Source organism: Malaclemys terrapin, chromosome 14 (assembly GCF_027887155.1).
Source record: "Malaclemys terrapin pileata isolate rMalTer1 chromosome 14, rMalTer1.hap1, whole genome shotgun sequence".
NCBI lineage: Eukaryota > Metazoa > Chordata > Testudines > Emydidae > Malaclemys > Malaclemys terrapin.
This window is the reverse complement of record NC_071518.1, coordinates 17,951,290-17,964,264: the sequence shown is the minus strand read 5'-3', so window position 1 is coordinate 17,964,264 and position 12,975 is coordinate 17,951,290. Positions and strand designations below refer to the sequence as shown.

The following is a 12,975-nucleotide window of genomic DNA, read 5'->3' as shown; positions in this document are numbered from 1 at the left end:
GCAAGGAAAAGCCTAAGAACCACTAATTTCCCACGTCCTTAGCAACATCACAGAATCCGTGGTAAGGAGCACAGTAAAAGAGATAAAGATGGATGTCTCAGAATTCCACTGCTTTGTTTCCGGACTGGCATCCAGCTGTCTGAGAGCCCTGCGGGCGCTAGGGGGCGCTGCTCCCTGGGACACTAGGCGGCGGCCCCTCCCAGCCGCGGAACTCATAGCTGCCCGCGTGGCTGCCTGACCGAAGCGGCGCGCGGTCCGGGGGCGGGCCCCCCACAGGCCCCGCCTTGAGGCCTCTGTCGGGCTGCAGTGCTGAGGGTTTGTGCGGGGAGCGGGCGCGGTGTCTCCCGGGTGGGAGGCGGCGGCGGCGGGACAGCCCCGTCAGGCGGGTCCTCGGCGGGCCCGGGTGAGGTCACTCTTTGTGGTGGCCGTGGCTGCTGTTGGCAAGATGGCGCCGGTGGAGAAGAAGTTGCTGGGGCCGGAGGCGGCCGGCGCCGCCGAGATCCCCAGCGAGGAGGAGGAAGGGCAGAACCTGTGGTGAGCTGGGCCGGGGCTGGCCTGGGCTGCTCCCGAGGGTCGGGCGGGGCTGCGGTTCCCGCAGTGGGGCGGGGCGGGCTGGGGCTGGGTCCCCTCCCGGGCGCCCGGGGGAGCGGGGTGGCAGCCCGGCCGCGGCCCCGCCGTGTCAGGAGGGGGCCGGGCGCGGCTGTCGGGCCCCCAGCACCCCTGCCGCGGACAGGCGAATATCTCCCACGGCTCCCAGCCGGAGCTGACCCGCGGAGCTGGGGCGCAGTGGCGGGGCCTGCGCTGCCCGGGTGGGTGGGAGGAGGGATTGGATATGTGGGCGCCGCGCGTGGGCTCGTACCCGCTTTGGCCTGGCCTGGCCCCCTCGGGACACTCTCCCTGCGCCCTAGGGATTTCAGGGACTGAAGCCCCTCGGCAGCCCTGGCCACAGCGCTTCTGCACTTCCTGGGTGGGGACATGGGGTGTAGAGAATGACTTGCGTGTAGTCACGTAGGAAATCATGGCAGAGCTGGGGATGCTCTGTGGTCTCCCAGCCCTTACGCTTTCACCACTAAGTGATGTGTCTGATTTCATCGCCTGGTGTTAAAGGCAACAGAGTGAGGCCTTCACCATAGGTTAGTGGCAGTCAGCAGTCATAGCTTTAGGTCTCCTTACAATTAGCAGGCCTCTTCATTAGAGGTTCAAGTTTGTAAAAAACGATTTGCTGTTAAATGTGTCATTGAGGCACTGCAACATTTTTTGTCATAAGAGTGAGCAGCTCTGATAGCTGCCTTTCAGATTATCTGGGCGAGGTATCTGTCTTGAATATTTTTATTTAGCAATTTCATAGCTGGTAGATATCTTTTCTGAATGGATGACATTTGACAGCTCTGTTTAAATATCTGCTAATAAGGGCTTTGGAGCTGACATTTACCTGATCTTTCTTTTTGGGTGCCCCACTGGCAAACTAACAAATGGTGCTGTCCCCATAGGTCCTCAATACTGAGTGAAGTTTCCACCCGGTCCAGGTCTAAATTACCATCAGGCAAAAACATTCTTGTTTTTGGTGAGTAGTATCTTCAAGCAGTGGAGGGGGTTGATTTCTTAGAAATAATGAAGTATGATTCTCACACACAACAGGGGTTTTTTTGGTGGGGAGGGGGAGAGAGGCGGAGTTAAATGATTTAACAAAATTGGTTCAAAACTTTGTATGGACAAAACCATGAATTGATGCACTTAATTTGACTTTAAACCTGGCTTATATCAGTTTAGCTTGCATTGGTAAATGTATACTTGCAAACTAACCCAATATAGCAGGGCAAATATAGATTTGCATTTGCACTGGTTTCACTTAATGTGTTTTTAAAATAACTTTAAATGGGTAGACAAGGCCATTTTGTTGGAGTTAGAATTCGCCCATCATGGGTGATCATAAATTTTATCTTTTCTTTCAGGCAGCAGAGATGTAGTAAGTATGGGATCCCCAGGTTGGGTGGAACTTGAAAAGTTGCTCTGGAACTGGCTTTGCTTATACTGGGAATTAAGAGGTGGAATATCAGATATATCAATTGATGTTAAGATATAGATAAATTTACTTTAAATGCATGAGGTGCTATGTGATGTCCCTGTCCCCAGACTAGTGAACTGTCTAGCCTCATGCTGTTAGACTCTATATTCAAACTAATGGAATATGTTTCTGAACAGTGCAGCTGCTCTTCTCACTTGTCAACCTACAAATTGACAAATTTAGACCCAAAACTTGAGGAATGGGGAAACACAAGACCCCCTTTACAAAAAATTGTAACCTCTTAAGTTTGCTTAGAAAATCTTTCCAGTAACGAATACACTCCTAAATGTATCTTTTTGCTGTACAAACTTATTGGCAGGTGATGACGGTTCAGGTAAAACAACGCTTATGACTAAAGTACAAGGAGCAGAGCACAGCAAGAAAGGAAGAGGATTGGAATATTTGTACCTAAATATTCATGATGAAGACAGAGATGGTAAGCTACATGCTTTCAAATGTAGTCTTTTGCTGAAATTGAGTAGTTGACACATTTTCATAATCATTATGGGTGTCCCTAGTGTATCTTTGGATTACAGTGAAGTAGCTGTTTCAGCATTCCCTTGTTGTATACGTTGTAAGAAATTGATATGGCTCACAAAAAAATGCATTTCACACGTAGAGTATTGTGTCTTTCTTTGCCCTTCTCAGAGTCTGGGCTCTTTAAGGAAAAATACATTAGAACAACTTGTTCTCAGAGGATCCATTTACGTGCAGGATGACATTTTGCTGATGTTGACTTACTAGTACATTATTCATCCTGCCTACACTCAAATAAAGGTGCATACCAAGTCTTGAGCTACAGGAAGGATTCTTAACACATCCAAGAGCAACCAGGATCTTAAATATGGATTTCATAACTTCTTATTGTAGCCAAAACTTTTTAAAATAAGTTATACGTAGGTTACAGTCTTCTGTATCTTGTGTCTTTGGTTAGGTTGTTACCATCGTCTACATAATGGAGAAATTCCAGTAAGCATGGTTAGGTGAGTGAAAAGGAGATCTTAAGCCACTGACAGAACCAATATTTCCTTTTCTCCAAACTGGGGCTTGTCTTTCCTCTTTTCCTCCTCTTCCACTTCCCAAAACTTGTTGCTGGTTTCATTGCAACTGTTCTCCAGCACACTGGAGGCAAAAGACAGGTTAACTAAAAGAGTCAGCATGGTCCAGGAAGTAGAGCACTGGTCTGAAAGTCAGGAGAGCTTGATGGTGTGCCACAGACCTGCTGTTTGATCTTGCACAAGTCACTTTACCTCTCTGTGCCTCAGTGTCCTTTTCTATAAAGTGAGAATATTGATATCAACCATTGTTTGTAAATGCTTTGAGCTCTCTAGACGAAAGTGATAATGGTGTTGCTCTTCTGTGCCCCTGAAAATAGAAGACCTTAGGAGAAGTGCATTGGCCACATTGCTGCTTGTGTGTAGGACTGACACACCTCATGCTCATATTGATAGTCAGCAGTGGCTCGGTACTTCCTTATGAGTCATACTCCTTGAATCCAGAGACAGCTAAAGTCGTCTTCAGGCTGTCGTACTATATTTGACCCATAGGCTATGTGGTCTTGCTGGCAGAGGTGGTCCTCCTTACGCCTGGGGCTCTGGAGATAATGAATCAGACATAAAACCTGCTGCAACTTACCCATCTGCCTCTCCCAACTTACCCATCTGCTATCTCCTCTGCCACCCAAATGGATACTCACATCTGCAGTAGTGCCTCTTCTATTGGCCATTATTCCTGACTGCTTGCCTCCTTCAGAGGCAGAGGGAAGGAATTTGCGATCTGCAACAGTACTTTCAACCAGCAGGAAGGGATTGCTCCCTCCTCAGTCTCTCTTATAGACCTAGGTAACTGGCAAAGTACCACTTTCCTCTTTGGAAATCCATCCTTTTTAGTCGTCCACCTTTCTGAGAGCAGAAAGAGAGCAAAGGAACTGGGGAGTGAGAAAAATGCAGTATTGAGTAACATCCAATGAACAGCTTACGGTGTTTCAGACTTTGACTTATACAGTAGCATCAATGGCTTTTCTAAGATGGTATGTCTGAGTCAGGTCATCTGCCTTTTATCAGGGACTTGGGCCTGTGTCAAAAAAGAGGATTCCTCAAGACCAACAAGATTCTGGAGGAAAATGAAGGGCACCAAGTCAACATTAGGTCCCTGCAACTCTTTCATTTTGAAGCAAGAAGAGAATGGCCTTTGCATCTTTCTTTGGTTCTAGAGACCATTATCTGGTATCTTCATGTTTCCAGACTCTTGGGTCCAGAAGAGTTTTAATCTTGGGAGGAAAAAGCAAAATATGTTGGGCAGAGAACTGGCTTGTCTTCCCTCCCTACCTAATTTAGCCTTTAGAAGCAAGATGATAAACTTGATTGCTCATGAGTCAGATAAACTCTTACTTTCCTTCTTTCACCCTTTGCTTTCCTCTTCCCTCCCTCCAAAATCCCATTTGAGCATTTAGTTCATTTTCTTGCAACTTCAAGTAGAATAGCTATAGATTGTTAGGCCCTAGAGACTTACCTTGAAGTTGTTGTTCTTACCTTTGTCCTTTCTACCACATCAGAGATTTCTGCCCAATTCTTGGGAGTGACTGACATCTCTCTTGGGTGCCAAGTTATTCATGTAGTCCTTTTCTTGGATAACTGGCCAGTTCACGCCAGTTATTGCCAGGTATTAGTCGTTCAACATTACGTGCACACTATTTTGATCTGTAGGTCTCCAGACATATTAGAACAAATCCACTACTTTATTTCTACCTGAAGAATCTCCTTCATAGTGTGTTATCCCCTGCTCTACCAAGGCCAAGGGATTTATTCCGTAAAAGAGGTTCAGGGACACTTGGCAAGCAAGAGGATCCTCCAAGGTCAGTGAGCCTGTACCTGAAGCTAATGTCGCTTCTTCCACATACGTGACACTTCAGCTCATCTGAACATTGGTTGTCAAAAAAATTCACTCAGTGTGAATGACCTGAAAGCCTTGTATTCCTTTGAAAGTTTACCAGACCCTCTAATAAAAAGAACAGGAGTACTTGTGGCACCTTAGAGACTAACAAATTTATTAGAGCATAAGCTTTCGTGGACTACAGCCCACTTCTTCGGATGCATATAGAGTGAAACATATATTGAAGATATATATATATATATATACATACACATACAGAGAGCATGAACAGGTGGGAGTTGTCTACCAGCTTTAGACCCTCTAATGGTGAGAGTTCCTAGGGATTGTGATGGAGTTCATTTCAGTTTCTTTTCCCTGGCTGTGTAATCACCACTAATACATCTCATCTAGGTAGAGGAGCACATTGTCAAAAGCTGATGTAATCAATGGAACGTGTGGAAGATGAGCTCCATATAGCTCTGTTACAGCGCATTTATTTATAAAGTGGCTTTTAAAATCTTTTCTGACACCGATCAAGGGCAGCGTTGTTAAGTGATAATGGACAAGACAGCAGAATATTACATCAGCAAGCAGTGAAGTGGCAGGAGACAAAGGCTTTGTGGGATTGATGCACAGTGTATTACACTACAGATAACATGTAGAAAGAGCATGCTATCAGACTGCTTCACACTGCAGGGGCAATATAAGCAGGTTCTGACCATGGTAGACTTGGTTAAAATAGAACCATTCTTCTGTGGTTGCATTGCTGTTTGTAACAGAGATTAGTAGTCTTAACTGCAGAGCAATTCTGGGCAAGATTGTATCACAGATGTGTGCTGGTTGGGCTAGTTGCTCCAGCATGAAACATGCTGTTAGTACACATACCTCTCATCACAGCAGAAATGGAGGCTCCTGTTGATATCATTGGAGCAGCCATCTCAGGACAACGGTCTTGTCTTGCATCCCATTTGGAGCTGCTTCACTTTATAGGTGATTGACTACCTTTTGACCTGATACACCACATGTAAATACAGGAGATTCAGCTGCAATGAGAGAGCCTTTTCCCCTTTGGAGTAACAATTCACCATAGATGGTTTCTTAGTTATCCTACTACCTGTAATCTATTTCCATATTCTGCCTCAATGCATCGTTTTATTTTTATTTATTGTACCCATTTGCCCTCCTTTTATCTTAACAAGTTGCACCTGTCTGCATCTCAGTGTAAGATGTGCTAAATGTTTGATTCTTTATTCAGTCATCTCATTGTCACAACTTTCCTGAAAAATCTAGTTAACATCTTCCTATCATGGAATAGGTTCTGACTAGTGGGATGTTGCCATGACGCTGATAAAGTTGATAGGCACACTATTCAAACCCTGGCAAGAATGCTCTTTATACTACTTGTTTATAAAGTAGTTACACCTGAAAGAAATATGAGTTGCAAGCGTTACTACTGATCATCCCACTGAACACAGAACAAATTTTGTCCTTCATCTTCATTAAACTGAAAAGGTGTCCAAGTTTGACACAAATTAGACTTTGTGTTTTTCCCAGCAGCTTGATTTTACTTAAGTAAACTAGTCTCCATATACTGGATGCTAAGATGGCTTTGAGCTGCTGTTTGGATGGGACTAAGGCATTTAGGAGATAAATAAGACTGTGTAGCCATTTGGAATCAGTATAAAGCCATTTTTTCTTAGGTATGTGCTCAGTGGATTAGGCTGTGCAATGAGACATGATTTATTATTTAGAGTCTTAGAGCTCATGGTACCATAGTTAAGTCAACATCGATTTAAACGTTTCTGAGGGGTTGCTAACTGGAAGCGTGTACCTGAATGTATACAAAACCACTCAACTGGTATCTAGAACAAGTTGGTCATATTAATTTTCAAAAGGTAATTTTGCAATTCATGTTTTTATTAAAAATTCTCAGCCCACCTTCCTGGAGCTTGTACTATTTGCTATACTTCCACAACTGGAAATGCAGATGACACTTCTAAAAAATAGAAACTGGTTGTTTAACATTTCTCAGCCTGACTTCCCCTCTGTATTCTCATAGGACTTTTGGGTTTAACAGAAGGGACTGAGGCAGTAGGACTGCTTGGCCTTTCTATAATTTCAGATCCAAACATTCAGTGCTGTGAGAGTACTTCTGTGGCCCCAAGGGGCACTGCTTTCTAGAAGTTTCAGAAGTGTGATCCGTTCTGGGAGAGGCATATATCTCAAGTGGGAATATGCAGCAACAAATCTCCCTAAGAGCCACAGTTACTGTGATGAGTAACTGTTTAAAGTAAGTGGATACTACTAGGAAGCACAGATGGGAGACGAGACATCTTTAATCTAATTAAAAGCATAACCGTTGACCTATTTTCTGGGTTGATGGTACTTGGATAACGTAACTGAACCAAAGTCAAGCAGTAAATCAACTTTTAACTGTTTCCTGAGTTCTTAATTTTTAAAGTCAGTTTAAAAAAGCAGTAATATTTTTAACTGTATATGTTCTCCGTGTGCTCAGTCTTTTATCCTCTTCATCTTTCTAAAGTGTCCTGATGAAGTCTCAGGAGTGTGACTCATTGGCTTAACCATGTGAGGATGGCCACATTTGCTACACTTTAGATTATTTAAAGTGCCGCTTGCACCAGCTGAGTTTTAAAAAACAAAATGTGAAGTCATCTTAGAACAGTGGTACCAAACTGTGGGGCATGCCCCCCTAAGGGGTTGTGGAGGAATGTTTTGGGAGAATGCGGAAGGGCCTGAGCCAGCCCTCATAGCGGATGGTGAGGGAGTGCCACTCTACTCCCAGCTCTGGCCCTTCCCACAGCCTCAGCTCCTGTCTGCGACTGCTGGGGAGGTGCAGGCAGATTATATTAGGGGCAAAAGGGGGCACGTGACTTAAAATATCTACTGAATTTACAATACATACACATCTTCAGTAGAAAGTTCAAATTTTCATGACAATACTTATATGCAACATGTGAGAACACATCTTGCTACAAGAGTGGAGACCAATGATTGCTAATATTAGATACTTCAGTGTTCTTGGCAGAATATTAGTTTGCATAAAAGATTAAATGTACAGGTGGAGTAGGGGTTAAATTATATTGCAATTCCAGTTGGACTTGTTTATAAACTGATTACTTGGATATCTGCATTTTCAAAATTATTATAAATGTGTATTTTAACTTCTCATGCTAGACTTGCAGTACTTCGCAGGATTCTAGCTAAATATACTAGCACCTAACACAGCGAAGCCTTAATTATAGGCACAACTGTAATGATCTCATGACATACTTGGAGTCCAAGTATGAATACATATGCCAAATTCAGCTGTCCTGTATAATATATTAAGTGAATGATTGTAACACACTAAGCAGAAAGTATCCTTTTATAAAAATGAAATGGGTACTTAGGAAAAGCAAGAGAATACAGATGTTCATACCTCTTTTCCGCTAAGTTAAAACCAAGATTCTTACAGAAAGCAACAACTCATTTTACAGGGACGCTGCCAAATTGCTTTGTTGGTGCTCTTTTTCCCTAAGGGATGGGTGGTACACATACTCATTATGTTAAATGCGAACAGGCTAGACTTGCTGGTAGCTAGCTTCTACTCATCTTCAATTTGGCACTGTAATACCATGTTGGTTTGCTACTTACTGATGGGCTAATGTGGCTGCAGCAAAAGGCACGTTAGTTTGAGGTATAATTGCCCCTTTTCCTTTTCAGATCAGACTCGCTGTAATGTTTGGATTCTAGATGGAGACCTGTATCATAAAGGGCTCTTGAAGTTTGCTGTTTCTGCAGAAAACCTGCAAGAGACCTTAGTAGTCTTTGTGGCAGATATGTCTAGACCGTGGACTGTTATGGAATCTCTACAAAAATGGGCCAGTGTCTTACGTGAGCACATTGATAAGCTGAAAATTCCCCCGGAAGAGATGAGAGACCTGGAACAAAAATGTAAGTCTGGTATGATTTTTCTTACATGGCTTTTTGCATCTTAATGATAGTTTGTTTAAACCGTGTCTTGCTGTACTACTTTCCTAATGCATAGTACTTAAAAGCAGGAGATGGCTAAATGTAAACGTTGAAGTTTTGACTGCAACACTGATTTTAAGTGAATGGACTTTTTATTAAGCTTTTAAAGAACTCCTCCAGCTTTTGCTTGTATTCACTATCAGAATACTAGTTGAGTTAATCACTCTTTGAGTAAAGGATATAATATTTCAAGTTGCCTTGTATTTGAGCCTTCGTGCTTTCATTGAAATAGATCAGGATTTAATCAGCCAACTTTAAATATTATCAAGCTTTTTTAAAAAAAAATCTACCAGAACAAACTTACGCTTTTCTCTCTCCTCACTGTTCTGTATGTAGCTGTGTGTACATAAATACAATACTCACAAATATATACTTTCTCTAATTCTCGTCTACTTGCCTGTCCTTTAAGGTTGAATATCCATGGTTGTATAGTCCAGTGTCAAACTCTGGATTATGATCTAGGTGAAAGAATGCTTTAATAGGATTTTGCAGGCTATAAACAACCACTATCTTAAGTGTGGTGTTGAGAGGAAGGGTACACTAAAACACACTGTCGTTTTGAGGCTAGTGGTTTCCCTGTAATGTACTTTCTAAAGAACTACATTCCTGGGTATATTCATATGGCTAATATTCTCAGAGGAACTCTTTAAATGTATTTGTCACTCTAGAATGTCATTTTGTAATTAGTCAGGGTTGTTTGCTACATGAAAGAGCACAAAAAGAGCAGAAAACAGCAGGGAAGCAAAGGGAGGACGGGGGGAGGCGGGGCGACGATGTGTGCGGTTTTGCAGGGGATTGCCCACACACACACACACACACACAGAGGCGAGGCATGGGGGAATACATGGGGTTACATGCCCCCCCCCCATTTCTGCAAGCACAGAGCTGTCCAGCTGAAGGTTGCACGCCAGTGGTGAGGTGGGGGATGGATCTGGCCATGTTAAGGAGATAATGTTAAACCTATAAAAGGCATTTTTAATGTGCCCATCATAGTGGTACCCTCTATTGTGTGGAGCCTATTTTGTTCTACCTTTCCCATTCAAAGCGAAAGAAAAGTTATAGATTCATTTGTACCACTTCAAACCCACAACTTGTCTTTTCCATTAAATGCCACTTGGCAGTGTTTTTGGAGAAGGCTAAGGATACATTCCTGGAAATGAGGAGGGAAGGTGAAAAGGATCTTTTTTGTAACTGATTCTTTAGTTTAACTGAAATTTTTTTCCCAAACATTTTTTCTGTTTGAATCTGTGCTTTTTAAAATACTGTTGGATGTACAGTAGAACCTGTTTATCTGACCCTCCATTAACTGGACAACCAGGACTCCAGGGTCAGAAGCAGGTGATCTCCCCTGTGACTGCTAGAAAGTTCTGCAGAATGGCATTGTCACATTCTCTGGTTTATCTGGATTTTTAATTATCTGGTCTGGTCCTGGTCCCAATTAGATCAGAATAAACTGGGTTCTGCTGTATAATTCTGTTTATAAAACTAGGTGTCAGGAGAACTGGACCCCTTGCATAGGTCATCCTCCCCTGCCAACATCTAAATAAATTAGTGCCAGAACAAGATTTTTATTTAAAGCAGCCCTGAAACATATCAGAACTTTGAGATAGCAGAGCACAAAGGTTAAGAGACTTGCTGAGGTAGCCTGAGGATGCATTCTCTGTCCTTTGAGCTGTAAACTGAAGGGTAAGTCAGTTTGAGTCTAGATACCGCTGAAGCAAAGTTGTTCGTGTACAGTGTGAGGATCTTGAAAGATCATAGTGGCCTTGTTTTGGGATCTGTATATCAAACCTTTTGGAATGAGAATCTTGTATTGCTCCTTACTATAACAGATTCTGAGAAGGTGATTGTTAAGGGGAAATGTTAGTGACCTTCATGGTCTTGGTAGGAGGGTGGATAAATCAAAGCAATTTAAATCCCTGATTTTAATAATAATTTAAGTCAGCAAGCAGGAAACTTTAATTTAAATAATCAATTTTAATAATGTTTGCATTTGTACTTATTCCGCTAAAGAAAAGTTCATTCTCATTGGTTGGCAATCATTAAAACATTTGATTTGCTACTAAATATAGACTTTACACTAAATTTGCTGCTGCTTTTTGCTCACCAGGAAGATATTTATATTCATGCATATTTATTTAAGCAATTATGTAGCTTAACTTTTTACTAAGTGATTGTTTTTACTTGCAATTTGTATCAAGCGCTATTTGGACGCACTTTTTCTGAAGCTGACAGGCTGTGAAGATCATGTTTAGAATGCCCTGTGCAGACCTGAATCCACACTGAGGCTATGTCTATATTGCACACCTTACAGCAATACACCTGTGCCACTACAGTAGTGCCGCTGTAAGAGATGCAGTGTAGCTGCTTTTTGTCAGCAGAAGAGAACTTTCCTGCCAACAAAATAAAACCACTCCCAACGAGGGGCGGTCGCTTAGTCAGCAGGAGAGCATCTCCCACTGACAAAGTACTGTCCACACCTCCACCCCATGACTAACCTCAGTAGGCCACCCAGCCTATCTGGGTTGGGTGGTGGGTTGCAACCAAAAGTTATAACTCAAAGGTAGGGGGCTTAGCTTAAAAAGTTTGAAAACAGCTTAGGGTGCTGGGAGGAGGTAGCTAGGGGCTGTGTGTGGACAGGGGGTAGCTCAACTTGCTGGGAGGGGGTAGCTGGGGCTGTGTGCCCAGGAGTGGCTATGGGTGTATGGAGAGGGGTACTAGAGGCTGTGTTCAGGCAGCGGGTAGCTTAGGGTGCAGGGAGAGCATAGCTCAGGATGTAGGGAGATGGGTATTAGGGGCTGTGTGCTGGGAGGACTCCCCTGTGGTCCCTGTTCCCAGAGGGGTCTGCCAGCCACGGAGCCGGGTCTCCCCACCTTACCGGTTGCATCTGCGGTAGCAATGGGGGCTGGGAGCTGAGGAGCAGCTTCAACCTGGGGCACCAGCAGGAGTGGAAGGAACGCTGCTGCTGTCTGCTCCTCGGCACCAGCCAGAGCAGCAGCTGTCCCACAGGCTCCAGCTTCCCACCTCTGACTTGGACAAGGGGCAGGGAGTGGAGATTTGGGAGAGAAAGGGGGAAGGTGTGGTGATGCCCCTGGGACTGCCGTGATCTTGCGCTGCAGGTTTTGGGGGGCGGGGGGGAAATGCCCTCCATGTCCCCAACTCTGCCCATGGGCTCAGGGTTTTTGGCTCACAGGGAACACAAGGGCTGTGGGTTCCAGGCTTCAGCCCCACGGGGTGCGCCAGGAATCAGGGCTTCAGCCCCATGCTTCCCAGCTTCAGCACCGTGGTGAGTGTCAGGGATGGGGCTTCAGCTCCACGTGGGGGTGCTGGGGATCCGACCTTCAGCCCCACGCCTCCCAGCTTCAGCTCTGCGAGGGGGTGCTGAGGATCAGAGCTTCAGGCCTTTTCCTCCTGGCTTCAGCCCTGTGTGGGGCACTAGGGATCAAGACTTCAGCCCTGCGTCTCCCGGCTTCAGCCCCATTGGAGGCGCTGGGGATCAGGACTTCAGCTGTGGGGCCCCAGGGACCCCTTGAAAGGGCTCGCGGATCCCCGGTTGACAACCACTGATATACAGCAAAAAGGCTTTTTGCTGTCTTTGAAGTCTGCTGCCAGTTGTAATGCCATGTAACGGGGTTCACACTGCACCCCTGGGTATTCGTCCCCTGGGCCTCCCTCTACAGTGAGTCAGGGACACTTCAGTCTGGTGCAACGCCCGAGCTCTTCATTCTCAGAAAGTTTCCCACCACCAGTTCCCAGCTCTATACAGGCGTCACAGCTACTTTGCCTACCACAGGCCTGGCCAGCAACAGACTAGGAGGCTCCCACTTCCTTCTGTGCCTGACCTTTCTCTTTCCCTCTTCCCCCCTTCTCTGGCTTTCTCACAGCCTTTATAGTTCTGGGCTAATAAGACTGGCAGGTGCGGCCAGTTACCAGGCAGGCATGGGGCTACTCACCCATCCTTGATTGGGGCTGGAGTGGCAGGAGCTGATTAAAGGCTTCTCAGCCAG

General features: G+C 44.7%; 1 protein-coding gene across 1 annotated transcript in view; it reads left to right on the top strand.

The window, feature by feature from the left end:
* The first annotated feature begins 343 nt into the window (after positions 1-343).
* DYNC1LI2 (dynein cytoplasmic 1 light intermediate chain 2) overlaps positions 344-12,975 on the top strand; it is a 37,341-nt gene continuing 24,709 nt past the window's right edge. The window contains exons 1-4 of the mRNA XM_054049150.1: positions 344-534; positions 1,491-1,564; positions 2,385-2,501; positions 8,660-8,890. Coding sequence (XP_053905125.1) covers positions 446-534; positions 1,491-1,564; positions 2,385-2,501; positions 8,660-8,890 — 511 coding nt within the window. The 5' untranslated portion in view covers positions 344-445. The remainder of the gene's footprint in view (positions 535-1,490; positions 1,565-2,384; positions 2,502-8,659; positions 8,891-12,975) is intronic.